Source organism: Protomyctophum parallelum (genome assembly GCF_964188405.1).
Source record: "Protomyctophum parallelum genome assembly, chromosome: 11".
Lineage (NCBI taxonomy): Eukaryota > Metazoa > Chordata > Actinopteri > Myctophiformes > Myctophidae > Protomyctophum > Protomyctophum parallelum.
The window spans coordinates 37736742-37754429 of NC_139707.1; the positions used below are offsets into that span (position 1 = coordinate 37736742).

General features: G+C 42.0%; 2 protein-coding genes across 5 annotated transcripts in view; one reads left to right on the forward strand and one right to left on the reverse strand.

Annotated features, from left to right (window-relative positions):
- Nucleotides 1–1665: 1665 nt before the first annotated feature.
- On the forward strand, nucleotides 1666–9974 carry gpr161b (G protein-coupled receptor 161b). The gene is made up of 6 exons (XM_083777029.1): nucleotides 1666–1868; nucleotides 3568–3958; nucleotides 5272–5996; nucleotides 6148–6255; nucleotides 8267–8392; nucleotides 9018–9974. Exons 2-6 carry the CDS (start codon nucleotides 3615–3617, stop codon nucleotides 9287–9289), a joined length of 1575 nt encoding a protein of 524 aa, XP_083633155.1. The 5' UTR covers nucleotides 1666–1868; nucleotides 3568–3614; the 3' UTR covers nucleotides 9290–9974.
- Nucleotides 9975–11191: 1217 nt separating this feature from the next.
- Nucleotides 11192–17688, reverse strand: part of dcaf6 (ddb1 and cul4 associated factor 6) — a 30979-nt gene continuing 24482 nt past the window's right edge. For 3 of the 4 annotated variants that reach the window (XM_083776117.1, XM_083776116.1, XM_083776114.1), the window contains 7 exons: nucleotides 16913–17285; nucleotides 16294–16335; nucleotides 14850–14988; nucleotides 14468–14624; nucleotides 13580–13668; nucleotides 12420–12525; nucleotides 11192–11914 (listed from right to left, as the gene is read on the reverse strand). In XM_083776117.1, the coding sequence (XP_083632243.1) occupies nucleotides 11856–11914; nucleotides 12420–12525; nucleotides 13580–13668; nucleotides 14468–14624; nucleotides 14850–14988; nucleotides 16294–16335; nucleotides 16913–17285 (965 nt within the window). In that variant the 3' untranslated portion in view covers nucleotides 11192–11855. The remainder of the gene's footprint in view (nucleotides 11915–12419; nucleotides 12526–13579; nucleotides 13669–14467; nucleotides 14625–14849; nucleotides 14989–16293; nucleotides 16336–16912; nucleotides 17286–17688) is intronic. The other variant, XM_083776115.1, reaches the window with a different exon arrangement.

Below are 17688 nucleotides of genomic sequence, written 5' to 3' on the forward strand. Positions count from 1 at the left end.
GAAATTATAATTTTGAGCGATGCAAATAAGCGAATTAGCACAACACCCCATAGCCCCATTCAATTCCCATTAAATTCAATGCAATTCATTTAGGGCTTATGGTAGGGGAAATAGCCAATAAGGAGCTTTTGCACAAAATAACACCTGGACCTCTTTGGTGGGGACGTAACAACTACAAAGAAAGGTAAGAAAGCCTTTTAGTATGGAATTCGATTTTGAGTGAGTGTACACTGATTTATAACATGGATGCACCTACTCAGTCGCATTTGAACGACAGCTCAGGTGTAAGTGATAATGGGGCAGCGGTGGATCAGGGGTAGAGTGGCTGGATGGTAACTGCAAGGTTGCCAGTTCGAACCCGGGCTCCCCTAGAGTTAGTGTCGAAGTGTCCTTGAGCAAGACACTGAACCCATAATTGCTCCTGATGTGCTGGTTGGTGCCTTGCATGGTTTCTGCCGCCATCGGTGTGTGAATGTAATGCACAATCTATGTAAAGCGCCTTGGATAAAGGCGCTATATAAATGCACCATTTATAATATGCCATCAACATTGTGTCCCCGTTCAACTCTGGAAGAAACATTAAAATTATGAATCACAATAAAAATGTATGTGTACAGTATAAATCTTAATGGTGGTACTGAAACATTCTTTAATTCATTCAAACTTTTATAATGATGTTTAAACATCATTGAGGTTTCCCTTATTTTATCCCTTATTTGCAGAGTTCAAACTAAATATACAGAGTTAAACGAATCAAAGAGGATGGTACTCACTAGTCAGTGAAAACAACAGCACACTGAGGTGACTGACATGGTTCAAAATCAAGATCATAATTTTTAATCGTCTAGGGCGAGTGTTGATCATCAAGATGTGTTTGGTTCACAAATAGCATAATTTAAGGGGGATTTCCCAAATTCTAAATAAAGCCTGCAGGATTTGGAAACACGAGACAGTAGTTGAGCAAGTTTGTCAAGTTCCTGTGGTCCAGTCTATCCAATATATTATATCATAATAACTCATCAACCCAAATCCAATGTTGTTACCGTAATTAGGCTACTCCAAATATGGATTTACACCAGAAAAGGTAAATCTTCTTTCTTGGATATTAATTGCTACAGCAGAAACAGAGCCATCTCTGGAGGTAAAGTGCACGGGCGCCACCAAGCGGCCCGAGGCGACAACATCCCTCTTTTCAGATTGGTTGGCTGGCTGATACTGACGTATCTGTGCGGGAAGCTTTGATCTTCTTTGGTGGTCCAGGAGGATAAAAGTGAAGCTACACTTCATTCACATTAATATACTAGTGCAGATAGACCTACTATAAATAAAACGTGCATGCATCAGTCAGTGTCTTTCATTTTCACTTGTAACATCATTCAGAACCATCTAGTTTACGACATTTACGAGTAGAGAGCAGAAATAGAGATAAACGTTTGAATAATTTCAAATATGATTGCAACGAAGATGTATAATATACTATACAATACACATATCAAAATGCAATTAAAATGTCAACAACACGCACTGATCGAGTGCCATAAACTTCCTGTCCACGAATAATGAAGTTGAACAAATAAGCAAAGTCGCCAGACCACCCACACGCCCAAATCCGCTAGGAGAGCAGAGAGGGAGAGTTGAAGTTGCAGGGTTTAGTTGGGAGGAGGAGGACGCCATTGCGACCAGCAGCTGCAGCAGCTGAGGAGGAGGAGGGATAACTAACGATGGCAGTAGGGGGGTTTCTGTCCGAGTTGTTTTTAAGTTCAGTCTTGGTTCAACTACTAATGTAATACAAGTTATACAACAGAACAAATATAACGGGACCATTTAATTTAGAGGAGAAAATGAGGACCAACACCATCCTAGAACCGGTATGTTTTTGGTACTTTCCCCCCACCGTTTTCTTTGGGGCACAATGGAAGAAAGTTTTCGCTATAGGTTGTTTTTGCTAATGCTAAGTAACTAGCAAACCTGTGGTCACTGTGCGGCGGCACTTTGTTCACAGTTTGAGACCATTAACCGTACCTTGGGTGGGATTGCTGAGGAAATGTTATAACGTGTACTAGTGAAAGTTGTTTACTATTAAACGTTATATTTGGTGTTGATGTTATGCAGGTATGCTTCAAGTTGAAGATATGTGCCTGGAGTGATGAGGCGAATGGATGTTTAAACGGTTTCATACTGAACTGTGCTAAAAAGTTACAAGTAACGATAGCAAAATAATTTAACAGACCGCTAGTGGCTCTTGTTGACTTAACCGAGGCACAATTTAATACATAATCCACTTGAAATAAGCGTAAATTATAATTGTCATTGTTGCAATTATCTGCCATGTTGCATAAAGAATAGTAGCCCTGCTCCAGTGCTTATAGCGAGTATCTGGAGATTCTGGACCAGGGCTAAAATAATAGTTCGTGAGATAAGCTTAAATGAAAGTCACGGCTGCATGATTTTAATTTGCGCCGTGAACAGCAGGCCAGGTTAAGCAATGCAATGTTAATTAAATAAATCCCCAGTGTTAATCAATTATTGAGGATGTGCGCATTTAACCAAATGGTCCTTAATTTACGGGTCCATTTGGTTACTTACATGATCTGTACAGACTGCGGTAAATCCTAGCCCTCAGGCCAGGGTTCACACTTCACACAATCTGTTCACATGATGCTCGTCTCTAGCAGACTCATCGTGACTGCATGCATTTATAATAGTCTGTGTACTGTCTACTCACCCAGTAATTTAATTTCTGCGACTTGGAGTCAGACATTGTCCTCGTTTCTGTTTATATCCATTCGAAAGTTGTGGCATCAAACGTTTTTTTAGGAAAATATTTAACTTTTCCACGAACTTCACACGGAGCACATTCTCCTTTGGTGAGCACATAATATTATATGGGCGGGGCACACAATTGACAGGTGTTGTCATTAGTATGGGTTCACAGAGAAGATTGTGTGCACAATGCACATCTCAAAGGCCAGGTGCTGGATGTTAGGCATCAAGGCAAACATCCGCACACTAGTTTCTAGAGCTCCAAGAGACCTACTTTATTAAGAGGCAACAATTGCAAGAACGTTTCGACCTACAAGGCAAATATGGTTGGTATGGAGTAATTCATCACACCTGTCAATTGTGTGCCCATATACTGTATGTGCTCAACAAAGGATTGTCAATCATTTCGGGCTCAACGTTGGGTGGGAAAAGTGGAGATATTTGACTAAACACATTTTCTGCCACATCATTCAATTGCATGTGAAATTAGAGGGCAATATCTGACTCAGCTTCCCCCATGTGACATGTCTGCTACCATAGCACCCCATACATGACTTAACTGCATGACGTAACTGGAATACATGAAAAGTATGTAATATTACAGCCATTCTAGGGCTAGGAGACCCCTAACTAACCGCAGATGTGCTATAAAATAACCCACTCTACCATATAGAATGGTTAAATATAGTTGTATTACTATTAAATGTTCTGGATTGCAGCTTTAAATTAACATGTCTTTACAGTGTCTTGGACTAACGTTTCATATTCATCGATATTTCTTCCAATCATGCACTCTGTCAACAGCACTCCCCAACTATGCCTTCACCTCTGTGGACGCCTAGTCTCTCACCATGAACAGCAGCAGGAACAACTGCACTCTGGGACATGGCGAAGGCCCCGCGGTCCTGGAGTCGGTTTCTATTGTGACCATCACACTCCTGGCCTGCCTGGGGAACCTGCTGATTGTGGTGACCCTCTATCGGAGGCCTTACCTGCTCACGCCCAGCAACAAGTTTGTGTTCAGCCTGACACTGTCCAACCTGTTGCTGTCCGTACTGGTGCTGCCCTTTGTGGCGGTGAGCTCAGCCAAGAGGGAATGGGTATTCGGGGTGGTGTGGTGCAACTTCACCGCCCTGCTATATCTGCTCATCAGCTCTGCCAGCATGCTCACTCTGGGGGCTATTGCCATTGACAGGTCAGTCACAAGCCATGCAGATAATTGTGTATGCATGTGACCCGATCATAGATGTTTGCATGTGACTGAATATAGTCATGGACCTGTGACCTGTTTTAAAGTATGATATATATTCACAAAATGAAGGTTGAAAACTTTAAGAGATTAGTAACAAGTGATTTGGCTGGATTTCCCCTTAAATGTGTGTACATTTGTAAAAACAGCTAAATGAATGCACTATTCATTGATAATTCTGACGTTCTCCTATTTTAAGCAGTTTGAGTTGTAGATTAGTCTAAAGCTTTCTATTGGACCTTGAACCATCTATTATTTAGGCTGATTTGAAGAAAGCAATGAAAGCATTGTGTTTTAGGTTTGTTGGGAATTGATACTGAATGCTACTTCTGTTACACTCACACCGTTGGTTACTCCACATGTGATGATGGATCACAAGGTAGTGTGAAATGTAGATGATGACCTAATAGCATTTTTCAGCGTACAGTATTGACTGTTTATACATGGATTTCACCTCTGGGGATTTGAGTACTGGGGTAGATTTTGTATTGCAATACCCCAACTAAGGCCAGGCAATATGACGGAGCACAGGGTAGGTTATTGTGGGCCAGTAATGTTCGGAATTCAGTCATTATAGAGGTGAGTGGAATCTGTAGAAGTTGAGGGATAAATGACATGTTGATGAAATTATTGCACAGACAATGGAGACGCCGCGTTCATGATTTGAGGCATTTTGTTCAAAGCGAACCACTCGTGCAAACTTTAGATGCCAAATCTTAGCCAATCGGGATGGAATAGGAATATGAAGAATCAGACATCACATGACTATAGAAATAATGTGTGCCAAGCCCAATTTGCGTCGGGTTTGGACAAAATCTCCAGGAGTAATGTAAAAAAAAAAATCGGCCTCCTGTGCTGTAACAGGCGGATCAGATTATATTTTCTGGCAGAGGTTCTGCTCTGGCATGGCATTCAGGGAGTGTGATTGTATAGGTTCATGTCGATCAGGCCAACGTGCTGGAGCTGTTCACGGACGGACGGACAGGGGGAAAACAGTCTCTGCCTGGAGGAGACAATAATAATATGATATCACAATAATGTAACGTTTGCCTCAACTACCGTTTGCAATTTTCGTACACCACCATTGGACAACAAAGTATAATACACGGTTGAGTGGTTAATTAGACAAATCAATACAGGGACTGTATTATTTACTTAACTCTAAGATTGCTCACGTGTCATCATGTTGCATGGACCAGATATGTTTTGAGAGATATTTGAATTCACTATCCACAATTTCATTCCTCTCACCTCAACAGGTACTATGCCGTGCTCTACCCTATGATCTATCCCATGAAGATTACAGGAAATCGGGCTGTCGTGGTCATCGCCTATGTGTGGCTGCATTCTCTGGTGGGCTGCCTCCCCCCACTGTTTGGCTGGTCTTCCTACGAGTTCGACTGCTTCAAGTGGACCTGCGTCGCGTCCTGGCACCGGGACCCAGGCTACACGTCCTTCTGGGTCATCTGGTGCACTCTCCCGCCGCTGTTTGCAATGTTGATCTGTTACGGTATTATATTCCGCGTTGCCCGCATGAAAGCCCGGAAGGTACACTGTGGGACCGTGATAGTAGCCAAGGATGACTCTGCGGGTTCCCAGAAGAATTCAAGCCGTAAGAATTCGAACACCTCGACCTCCTCCAACAGTAGCCGACGGAGTCTGGTGTATGCTGGGAGCCAGTGCAAAGCCTTTGTCACCATCCTGGTGGTCGTCGGCACTTTCCTCATGACATGGGGTCCATATGTGGTGGTTGTATGTACTGAGGCCTTATGGGGGCAGGGGAGTGTCTCCCCGGGGATAGAGACTCTGGTGGCCTGGCTGTCCTTCTGTAGTGCAGTGTGCCATCCACTTATTTATGGCCTTTGGAACAAGACAGTACGGAAGGAGTTACTGGGAATGTGCTTTGGAGATCGTTACTACAGAGAGTCGTTTGCCACTCGCCAAAGGACATCACGCCTCTTCAGCATCTCCAACAGAATCACAGGTGTGAGCGGGCACAATTTTGCATTACTGTTCCCAAGTTGATTTTTTATCCTGGTTGCTTTAGCTAATGGAATTGCAAACACACTTGAGATTTCTGTGTTGTGTTTGAACAAGATGTATTGTATGGTGATTAACCTATTGTGGTCTTGCAGACTTGGGTATGTCCCCACACCTGACGGCCATGCTAGCTGGTGGGGGGCAGCTGGTGGCCCCTGGGAGCAGCACAGGAGACACTGGCTTCAGCTTCACTCAGGACTCATGTAAGTCTTTCTCCAAAAAAATTGTCTGCCTTTAAATTCTACCCAAGGAATAAAGTGATCTATTGCACAATAAGATGCCTTTGGTAAAAGAAGATGTGTTCAATTTCCATTGCACAATACCTCCAGCACTGTGGTAGCTCACATTCCTGTTCCACAACCTTGGCAGATGATGCATCGGACATGTATTGTCATGCGTGATGAGAAATATGCTTGATGGCATCATTGGTATTCTTTCCCTTGAAGGTGGTAGCCAGTCTATTAATTAGTTTACTGTATATTAATTACTGTACTGTATTTTATTTATGGAGAGTAAAATAAATAAAGTATATTTAAATACATAATTAATAATATTAACATTTAAAAGAAGAGTATACTACTATTAATAATCAACTTGATTTCTTCTACAACTATAATTTTAGTTGTGATTGTTCAGTGGGTAGTGCACTCGCCTTTGATTGGCAAGGTGCTTGGTTCGATCCCGGGCACTGCCAACTCAGTCTATGATTAATATGGGTACTGGGAGCTGACTATTGGTGTGGTGCTCCACCTCAGCAATCCGTCTCCCAAGAAGTCTAATGCACTGTAAAGGTTTGGTTAAATCAGTGTTTCCCAACCTTTTTTATGCCAGGGCACACTTGCCTTGATGTAATAATAAAGAAACCTTACAGCACATACAGTGACACGACACGTTCAATTTGTCAGTGCAAATCTCAAGCTTGGCCAATGTGTGCAGTAACCGTGCTTGTAAGATTCTCGTTTTTTCTTTGCCTGTTCATTTCATTCAGATGGTTAAAATATCGGCCATGCGTGCTAGTCTTGCACTGCAGTATGCAAACAGTTCTGCATATTGTGATTGCTCAGCAGACAGACGGTGTTGATATATAAATAGTTGTTATAAATAGGGTAGGATATAGAGCAGAGCGGTATAACTTACAGTGGTGGGGTGTTCCCAAAAAGAAAGAGGAGACAACAAAACAATAACTTCACCAAAACCTGAAACCTAACACTCCTTTCCGAAGGGAGCTAGACATAAACCAAAAGGATAAGTTAACAAACAGAATAATAACAAACAGCTAGAGCTAAATAAGCGATGTTATCTCATTGGGAGCCAGGCAAAGACTGTCTCTTATAGTAGACGCTCCCTCTGAGGCCTCAGAGCGTCACATGACCGAAATGACAGTTACCATGTCCCAGGGGGTCCCTAGGGGTCCCTGGAACATCCAGACCACCAGGAACGTGCCCAGGGTGCTGGCCCAGCCGCCCCACGTCCGAGAAATGAGTTACCGTGTGGGGGTCCCTGGAACATGCGCCCAGGTGGCTGGGCCGGGCCCGGGCCGTTTCCGGCAAGCCGCCCCACATCCGAAATGGTGAAAACCAACCAAGCTATTTTCATGCTTGGACAGACAGACGCAGGGACAGACCCAGGGACACCCATAGCTGTGTAATCGAGTGGTTGCACCACTCAAAAAAAAAAGAAAGAAAAGTTGCTTGGTGGGGAAATGTACTGGTACTTTGTACCAGAGATTATGGAGTACCAACCCAATTTAAGCACGTAACTTCTTAATGTCATGTCATAGTCAAATTATCAGAAAGCCTGATTGAAAGAAACATTTCACTCAACCAGCAGAGGTCAGTGTGCAGCCTAATGGACAACAAAGAAGGCCATGTAAAATATTATTTTCTCATAAAAGACCATCAAAAAAATAGTGTCTCACCTGACTGGAGAAATGGTTCAATACTACTAATAGTAATATTTAGCTCAACATCTAATATTTGCATAAAAGTAGTGGATGGAAATGTGCATAAATTAGCGTTTTTCTTTTGAAGATGTTCTGAAAATGTGATAAATATATCCAATATATTTGACTGGGGACACCCAACTCGTAATACAATCTGAACTACATGTCACTACTGGGTGTTTAGTTCCTTGTGGTTGTACTGTAGGTCTAATAGCCTAAATGGCAAACTATTATTCAAAATCCCTTCTCTCTCTAACTTCTTTGTTGTACAGGTACAGATGTGATGCTGTTGGATAACTTCTCCACAGATGGCTCCTCCACTCCCCACTACCATGGAACTGTAGCAGGGAAGAGGCGGAGCTCAGTTACCTTTGAAGACCAGGTGGAGCATTCCAAAGGTAAATGTCACTATGTCGCTTTGAAAGGAGATTAGAGGGAAGCTGGCTCACCGAGTAATGAGAAGTCTGTCAGCACTCAGCAGACAACTAGTAGGCCAAAAAAAAGGAATGAGTGAATAAACGATCTCAAACAGAAGCTGTCCTAAGATGTTATGGCAAAGTTCATACCAGCAGTGATTTTTGTATCGCTTTTTGTTGCAAAATGGGACCATTTGCTGAATGCTGTCTCTCTACCGTCGCTATCAAAAAAGGCAAAAAATCCCTGAAAGTCATTACTTTACAGTCGGTTTCTGTTAATCTCAAGTTAGTGAATAATACACACGCAACAACACTTGAGATCGACAACCTGCTATATATGGAAATAATTGTATACCTAGTCAGTGCCTACTTCAGAGGAGAGCACACTTCTGGATGACTGATGCTACGCCTTTTGCATAGTCTATGCCTGGTGAGCTTTCCCCATCTGCCACGATGGGGAAAGCTCACCATAGACCATTGAACCATGCCGCTGTCTCAGAAGGCGGCAGCAAAAACAGCTGCTGGTGTGAATTCAGCATTAGTCTGTTTTATAAATATGAATTCAACATAACATTAATATTGTTCAATATTTAACTCCACTCCTCAGCTGAAAACGTACCCACCGTCCAAGTCCACGCAGAGCTACACGAATCTCTGGACACCTTTGCTTCGTGCCTGGCAAAGGCAATTGAATGCGACGTAAAGTTCACTCTCTTCGGGGAGGAGACGGCCCTGCCCGGGGGACTATCTGCGACCAAGACAACGCCACGACCCAGATACCTCGACGGTCAGAGGCTGCGACTGGAAAGTATCGATGAAGGGATTGTCAAAGATGACAGAGAAGACGATGACGAGGACGTGGAGGATTTATCAGCCTAAATATATCTCTGTTGGGTGACATAGTTTACAATGCAAACACAGTAGATGAAGTTACATTTCTCTACCCATGAGTGGTCCATACTTGAAATGAGGATTTTTTTTTAATTAATGGCACATTAATCATTCCACTATGTTGGACTCTTATGACTTGCTCATAATCTTACGTATTCATGTAAACAAATAGGAAGCCTTTTACTACTGCTTCTTCGCTGATTCAACTTTTCTTTTTAAAACACAGGTTTTGTTTACCCCCTGATATTAATCATAATCTTGTATCTCTGGATTTCATAATTTGTGCCTCACTATATTAACAGAATCTGTTAGCCACCATTTGTAGCATTAGTCAGGTACTTAGATGTCCTATTTATCGAGTGCATTGAGTACATGGTACAATGATGGTTCCTAAAATGTCATGTATGCCAGTTTGTCATATTCTTGCACTTGAATATGCAGTATGAATACTCTGTCCTCAGCATACTGCATGTCAGGAATGATAATCCTTATGTCAGTGTTAATCTATACAGTACAGTCCCAGAGGGAGAAGCATTTTATTAATACCGTACGCAATCAACGGCCAATAAGATAGACACAGGGTGTGTTTGATGCCAATTTCCAGACTAAACAATATTTCCAAAGATGGAAAAGAGAAATGCCGTTTCTAAACCAAGTACACCACAATGTGATCAATGCGTTGTTCGTGAGCTTGAACTCGGCAGAATGAATTTTTGCAGAAGATATTTGGGGGGGGGAAAAGGAGTGGACACGACAAAGTATAGACTCCTGGGAAGTATATACTGTGTGGTTTTAGCAGTTAAGACTACAATTTCTCAATTACTGAATAGACCTGGATTTAAAACAAATCATGAAAGTAAACACAGAAGTAAAACATGTAGTTTTGCGCTTATCTGTAAATGCAGTTTAGTCTAGGCTACAGTCCTGTAAACTGGTGATAAGGAATATTAGTCGAGGGATCCTTTTGTATATTTGGTTTCCTCTGTATTTATAGACTGATTATTTTAAACACTGAATATTAGTTTTTTACACAAGTAGCAGATGACCACACAAATTACGACTTGTGGATTTTGTTGACCAGTTCTGGTGTTTTAGTCTTACCTCAAGTTTTTGTTGTACGTTTGCATTTGGTACTATATTGTAAGAAGACATAGTACAGATCAGTAATGGTATTTAACATTTGATTTCCACTATAGCTTAAAGCTAATTTTGCAAAGTTTTGTATTTTTTTTTTGTATGAAAAGCTTTGTATAAATGTTTTTACATAAACTATTGCATGATATCATTGTATTTATTCCAAGATGTATTGGACTGATTTATTACTTACTTATACCTACTACCCATTCTAGGGCATATAGGCCATCAACAAGCGATCTCCAGGCATCTGTCTTGAGCTGTTCTCTGGTTCCAGGTAATCTTCATGGTCTTTGTGTCTGCCTCCAGATCTCCAGGTTTATTACCCTATTTCCTTTGTGGTGTAGACCGTAGACAACGGGGTGAGGCGAGTTGGGTGTAAATGTAGGCCATCCTGTGTTTAATGGACAGCGATGGAATAAGTACTCACCAATACTGCAATGTAGAATTACTGTAAAAGTATTGGCATCCAAAATATACTTATGTATAAAACATCTTTTTGTAAACAGTGTGGTTAATCTAAACTTTAATATTCAAAAAATTGTGGAGTAGAAGTATTAAATTGGAAATACTCCAGTAAAGTAAGTACCTCATTGTACTTTAACTATAGTATTTGAGTACATGACCTCAATTACTTTCCACCCAGCCGTCCTACAATGCATGCATGATGGAAACCTGTTCCTCTTGTGGGTCTTCTGTGGCACCCAAACACTCGAGTATCACTAGAGAGTGCTAGAAACGCTAAGAATCACTGTGCAAAGATCAGATTGTTCTTTATTTGTGGAAATAATTTGCCAGTTAATTTGCTTGATGGGGTCAGTTACACAACTTCTGGGTAATCCTGACCTGACAATCACAACTCTGAGATGCATCAGATTTATTTTATTTTCTTCTTGCATGTTTTTGAAAGATTCGTTTGATTTAACTCTTTGGGGATGACAAGCAAAGATTTGTTTCAACAAAAAGAGTTAAAGCATACTTTGAGTATAGTTTACTTAAATCAAAAAATCTTGTTTACATGCGTAACTGCAAGTGCAGTACATAAACATTTCAGGTCTTTTACCTTGTGCTACAAATAAGAAATTTCACACATAACACTGATCAAAGCTCACTTTCTCCTGACAAAATAATATTGCACTTAACATCTTAACACACCAGTCACCATAGTTCCCTCACTCTTTTATATATATATATATATCGTATATATATATATTTACTTGCTTGCCCTTTGCATTCACACACATTTTCTCAGATGTAGTTTTCTCATACAGAAACATCAGTAAGAAAGTCATCTTAAAAAACAAGAGGGGACTACAAATTCAAACTAATTCTCATGAGGAAGTATTTCTACAGTATACTTATACAAATCTCAAGTGCTTGAAAGCAAAAGAAAAAACGGTGTTCAAACAATCAGCTGGGGCTATTGCTCATCCTCGTTCTCCTGGCCAGAACCTTCAGAGCGATCACCCTCCAAACGATCTAGGAGGAAGTAAATGGGCACATGTAAAGGGAGTAAGAAAGTACTGCCGAAGCAGACAACCAGCAGCACTCCAGGTTAGAATTAAAGTCCTTACGGTGCAAGGCTCGAAGTTGAAATGAAGAAAATGCCAGCACTCATTGTATGTCCTTTTCATATGAATTTATTTACCTCTGACGTTGATAACAAACGCGTTTCGGCCTGTGTGGCCTTTGTCAGCCTTATCATGACAAAGGCCACACAGGCCGAAATGCGTTCGTTATCAGCGTCAGAGGTAAATAAATTCATATGAAAAGGACATGCAATGAGTGCTGGCATTTTCTTCATTTCCACATGTAAAGGGAGACCGCAGCCAAATCAAGCAGGCCAAAGGCATGACATGTTGAAGGTCAATTATGACTCAGCCCAAAGTATTAAGGGGCTTACTGATGGCATGACTGCCATGCATAATTACTAATCATTTCTTTATCAGAATTTGGCTAAGTAAATAACCAGGCGTTTGTGTACCTGTTCTGATATGGTTGAGGGAGGCCAGCATGCGAAGCATGAATGAGGCTGGGACTGTGATGGTGTTCCTCGTTTCCTCTAGCATCAGCTCGTTGCGAGTTATTACCTGGGAAGAGAAGAGAAGAAGAGTATGAGAGAAGGCTGGCAGAAAGACAGAGCGGGAGTTTAGAGTGTACGAATTTGACAATAGTGCTCTTAAATAATTCTCTCATTCTTTTCTCTCCAAGTAGAATGACGACACGGGTGAAATTCTTCCCTGACAGTAGAAACGCCAGACAGAAAGGCTCCCTGTCGTCTTTTTTCTTTTGGCAAGGAAGCTTCCTCATTAGGCACCATGTTTGAGTGATGCTAGCCCCTCTCCTATACACAGTAGTGTGTGTGTGTGTGTGTCTGTGTCTGTGTGTCTGTCTGTGTGTGTCTGTGTGTGTGTCTGTCTGTGTGTGTCTGTGTGTGTGTGTCTGTGTGTGTGTCTGTATGTGTATGTGTATGTGTATGTGTGTGTGTGTGTGTGTGTGTGTGTGTGTGTGTGTGTGTGTGTGTGTGTATTTCTAAGCACGGAAATACAATTTGTTTCCCTAGTTTGGTTCCTTGATTAGGTGAAAAGATAGCGAAATCATCAAGCGGTTCCTTGGCAGTTCTTCCCCCCTTTTAGCCACTGCAGATTTCCCAGGTCTACTGCTGTCTCTGTCGCTGCTGACTGTTGGCCTGAGGAGGGTGTAATTTCCCATGTGCCTCCTTCCAGTACCTCTTCTTTTCATCAGACAGTAGTTTCACAAGGAAAGGATAAGGTTCATGCCATCTCCTCCAGACTCCCCTTCCTGCTGAATAGGCTGAACCAGACCAAGCAGCCAGCAGGGGTCGCTGGTGCAGCGACAAGGACATGATTCCTTGCTTGGCTTCCCATCCTCAACCTTGTTTTTGAGGGGATGCACACCGTCTCCTATGCGCAGCTATGTGTGTCTGTCTGTATGTCCGAGTACAGTAATGTACGTATGTCTGTATGTCTGAGTTCCTTTTTTTTCTAGGTCCTACATATGCCATGGATCCCTTGAAATAATCTGTCAGGGCCCACTCCCACTTCCATTGTTTGTGACATCACTGTTCTATCCGTGGTATTGTATTTTTTCTAGATGTTTACCAGTTCAGTTTGACATTCCTACCTCAGAAGCAAGAAGCCTGTTGAACGACGCTGACTGTTCCAGAGGAGACCAGATCTTGATATCATAGTCTATCCCTGATGAGGCCAGAACTGGGGAAAAAAAGAGCAGAGAATGAGCATGAGCACAGAAACACACAGAACAAAACCCAATGGTATACAATAGTACTCAAGGTTGTACTTTGTTACATCGTGTACAGGTACTGTACATAAGAGTAAAACGTATTTGTGTGTTGCTTCCAAGTTCCTTCAGACAATGCAGCATAACATAACATCAATCACAGCAAGCACAGCTTGTGAAACCGACACAGGACTTGCACGTTAAAATGCAAACCCTTACACCAAGAAATAAAACACCATAGACACTTGTCAACTCAGTTTCAGTTATTATATTGAAGTTTCAACCAACATAACTCAGTTCATCACAGTTCATGAATCAAAAGTCAACTGTTTGAAATGTTTGTGAATAAACAAAAAGAAAACAAATATATGTCACAAAACTCAAAGGTCTGGGGTTACACACATAACCTTCACTCGAAACCACACGTCAAATAATTTCATATCAACCATTTAATACAACACCACGGGCTGGCTTGCAATGATTGTTCCAGATCCATGCACGCACGCAACGTGAATGTTAATGAAAAGAGTGAGTCCGTCTAACCGTGTAGAACGGCTCTTAACGTTTCCCAAAACGTTTTAAACTCAAACCTTTGCTTCTGGGAGGTCCCTGGAACATTGACATGAAAACGTTTGAGAACGACTGACATAGAAGCATAAGGTTTTTCAGAAAACCGTCAGGATTTAGAAGGCATTTGTAGAATCGTCCTCAGGTCCAACTATGTCACTTGGGGTTCAGAAAACACAGACTAGACACTAGAGTGTAACTCACTGGGGTCGTAAGGGTGTGGCTGTAGGCAGTTCACCACATGGTTGTCGGCCTCGAGCAGCATGAGGTGCTCTCCGGAGTGTCGGTCCCAGATGAAGATGTGGCCACAGTCTGAACCACTCATGACAAAGTTATTGCCCCAAAAACAGGATTCCTTTATCTACGGTACAAATAAAAAACACAATAATTTACAAGTTACAAGTAATGTTTATGAAATTTGTCAAATACAATTTGATTGTGTATGTATGGTTTGAGAACAAACCATTGTCCTGGAGTTGCGGTGGCCCTTGTAGACCTGTTTAACTAAGTGTATGTTTAATGTCTGGTTTGAGAACAAACCATTGTCCTGGAGTTCCGGTGATCCTTGTAAACCTGTTTAACTAACCATTGTCCTGGAGTTGCGGTGGCCCTTGTAGACCTGTTTAACTAAGGGTCTCCTGATGTTCTGGGTCTCACTCTCTTCCATCTCCCTTCTCTCCTTCCTCCTGCGGAACAGCTCCTGAATACGGGCGGCCGCTGAACGCCTGTGAAACACAAGGGAACTCCATCTATCATTCACGCTTCTATTGACCCCCATGGCATCACTCAATGCTCTATTATCCTTTAAAGAGCATTCAATAACTCACGTTTTCTAGTCCGGAGAGCTAAGAGACAGTCACTGATCATGCTACTAAATTATCTATTATACCAAAAATAACTTCAGTAAACACAACTCCAAGCCAGAAAGCAGCCTCAATGCATTCAAAAGAACTAATTCGCTCAATCACCACTACTAAACTATTGAAGAATAACATGGATAGTCTTTGTGATAACCACCCACTCATCCATATTAATTCAACATTTTCTAGGACATTCAGTATGCACGAAATGCAGCTAAGCCTGGAGGTAAAGAGGCCGCGTTAGAACTAAATGGTTGCAGCTTGTGTGAACCTCTGTACCAACAGCGAATGTCACATACATGATGCCCACCAACTCTGCCATCAGTGTTGTTTTTGGCAGCAAACTTCTGTTTTGGTTTAGTCATAGTCTTTGGAATAGAACTTCATTTAGTTTTAGTCATATTTTAGTCACCTGGAATGTTTTAGTGTCAAGTCTAGTTTTAGTCAACTAAATATCATAAGATTTTAGTCGACTAAATCTACAGTTGATTTAGTCGACTAAAATGTATTTTGGCGGGCCTTGATGCCGTCGTAATGACAGATCTTTCACTTGCTGAAAATAGCCGATCTACAACAACGCGTCGCGCGTTGTGAGCTTGTAGATCAGCAATTTTCAGCATGCAACCAAGTGTAAAATGACTTATACTAGATCTATTGTCCACTAGTCCCTTCTTAACATTTTAGTCTAGTCTATTTGTTGACGAAACTCAAAGCAAAACAAAACACTGAACCACCAAGCCAGGGGCACTAAACTGCCGTTGACCGTGTGCTCTGACCTTTGAGCAAAGTGCATGTGACTGTGAACCCAGGAGGGATATACTTCTGGACATTTTCCAGCCACAAACTCTGGCTGTCATAATGTTTTCGTAAATCTTTGGCTCCCTCTAGTGTGTTTATGTGCTTAGGCGATGTAGTAATGACTCAACTGGAGGTGGTGGACAGTATACAACATGCAAGGCATGCTTTAACACTATCGTTAGCCATGTTTTGTTAATCAACTGCAAGCAATATTGGCCAAACCTTACAAAACAAAAACCATAAAACAAAATGGTGAAAAATGACGAATCACTTTTTCCACCTTGATCTTTTTTTTTGTTTTCTTTTTTTTTTTAACTTGATGCCACACGCGTTGCAGGTTAGATGCTTTAATTGTCAATACAAATATTTTACCTGATCATTCTATCTCCTACTGCAGATCCCCTGGAATTAAGTCTATATGTACAGTAGTAGAATCATCAATGGCAAGGCATCCATAAAAGAAAACATAATGGCACACCTTTAAATACCATGCAAAAGGAGAGTGATACTTGAATCTAGTAAAAAAATAAAGTGTGCACGCCTTTTCTTGCACACTTTCTATGTACACAAAGTAATTATATGCCATTGGTTAACCCATTCAGGACAGGAACCCCTTTAGGTGTTTTAAGCATTATGTGATACTTTGGCTATTGAAAAATAGCAATCTGCAAGCTCATAGCACGACACCGAGTGCAGCGCTACGAGCTTATAGATCTGCTATTTTAGAAATAAATGGGAAAATGTGGCACAAATCTTGAATATAATATTCTTTCAGAGCGAACGTCAAATCTTTGCTTCTGGGGGGTCCCTGGAACAACATATCGGGTCACCGGCCAAATTACATATAACTTGTGGGGGTCGTTGACATGAAAAAACCACCGATATAGAAACATGGGTTTTTTCGGAAAACGGTTAGGATTTAGAAGTCATTTTGTAGAATCTAGTCTCCGGTCGAAATGGGTTTTAAGGTAGAGTATGCATTGGTCCATACCTCTGGCCCTGTCCTCTGTACCTCGAAGAAGGGATAAGTATCGGATCGTCGTCACTGTCGTCAGAGTCCTGGTTACTCCGCGCCGTCGGCTGCACGGCCGTCCCCCCTGCTCCCTCCTGGCCGCCCGCCTGGCCTTCCTCTCCCACTGGCTCCTCTCTCCTACACCCACCTGAAGTGTCCTCCATGCCCTCCGGCTGGCTTCTCTCCGGGGGAGGAGGGGAAGAGGACGACGTGCCACCCCCCTCAGGGGAGGAGGCCTCTGCTGGGGCCGGGGCAGACAGACTGCCCTGTGTGCTAGAGGAGGAAGCCTTGCACGCCGGCTCCGTACGGGGAGCGGGCCTGCTCTGGCTCGACTCGGACACGGCCGGAACAACTGGAACGCCAGCGGGAAAGGAAAGGCAAGACGAGGTGGAGTCATGAACAGGGAACGCACTTACGCCCGACTTCTACTTAGTGCGCCGGTGTCTTTTATTTTTATTTATACGTTTATTTAACAGGGACAATACAAAACACTGTATTGTAAAAACATGAAACCGTTGCATTGTATAATGGGTTTGTAGCAAAGGCTAATTTGCAACCCCAGTCCCTGGTTAGGCCTTTCTATACAGCTATACATCTACCTAAAACAATCTTTTACAACTACACATCTACCCAAAACAATCTTTTACATACAAATACATCTAATCTAAGTACAAAGCAATAACAGTTTTAAAATGTGCCTAACATATGTTCGCACCTCTGGCCCCGATTTATAGCAGTGAAAATAGCAGATCTAG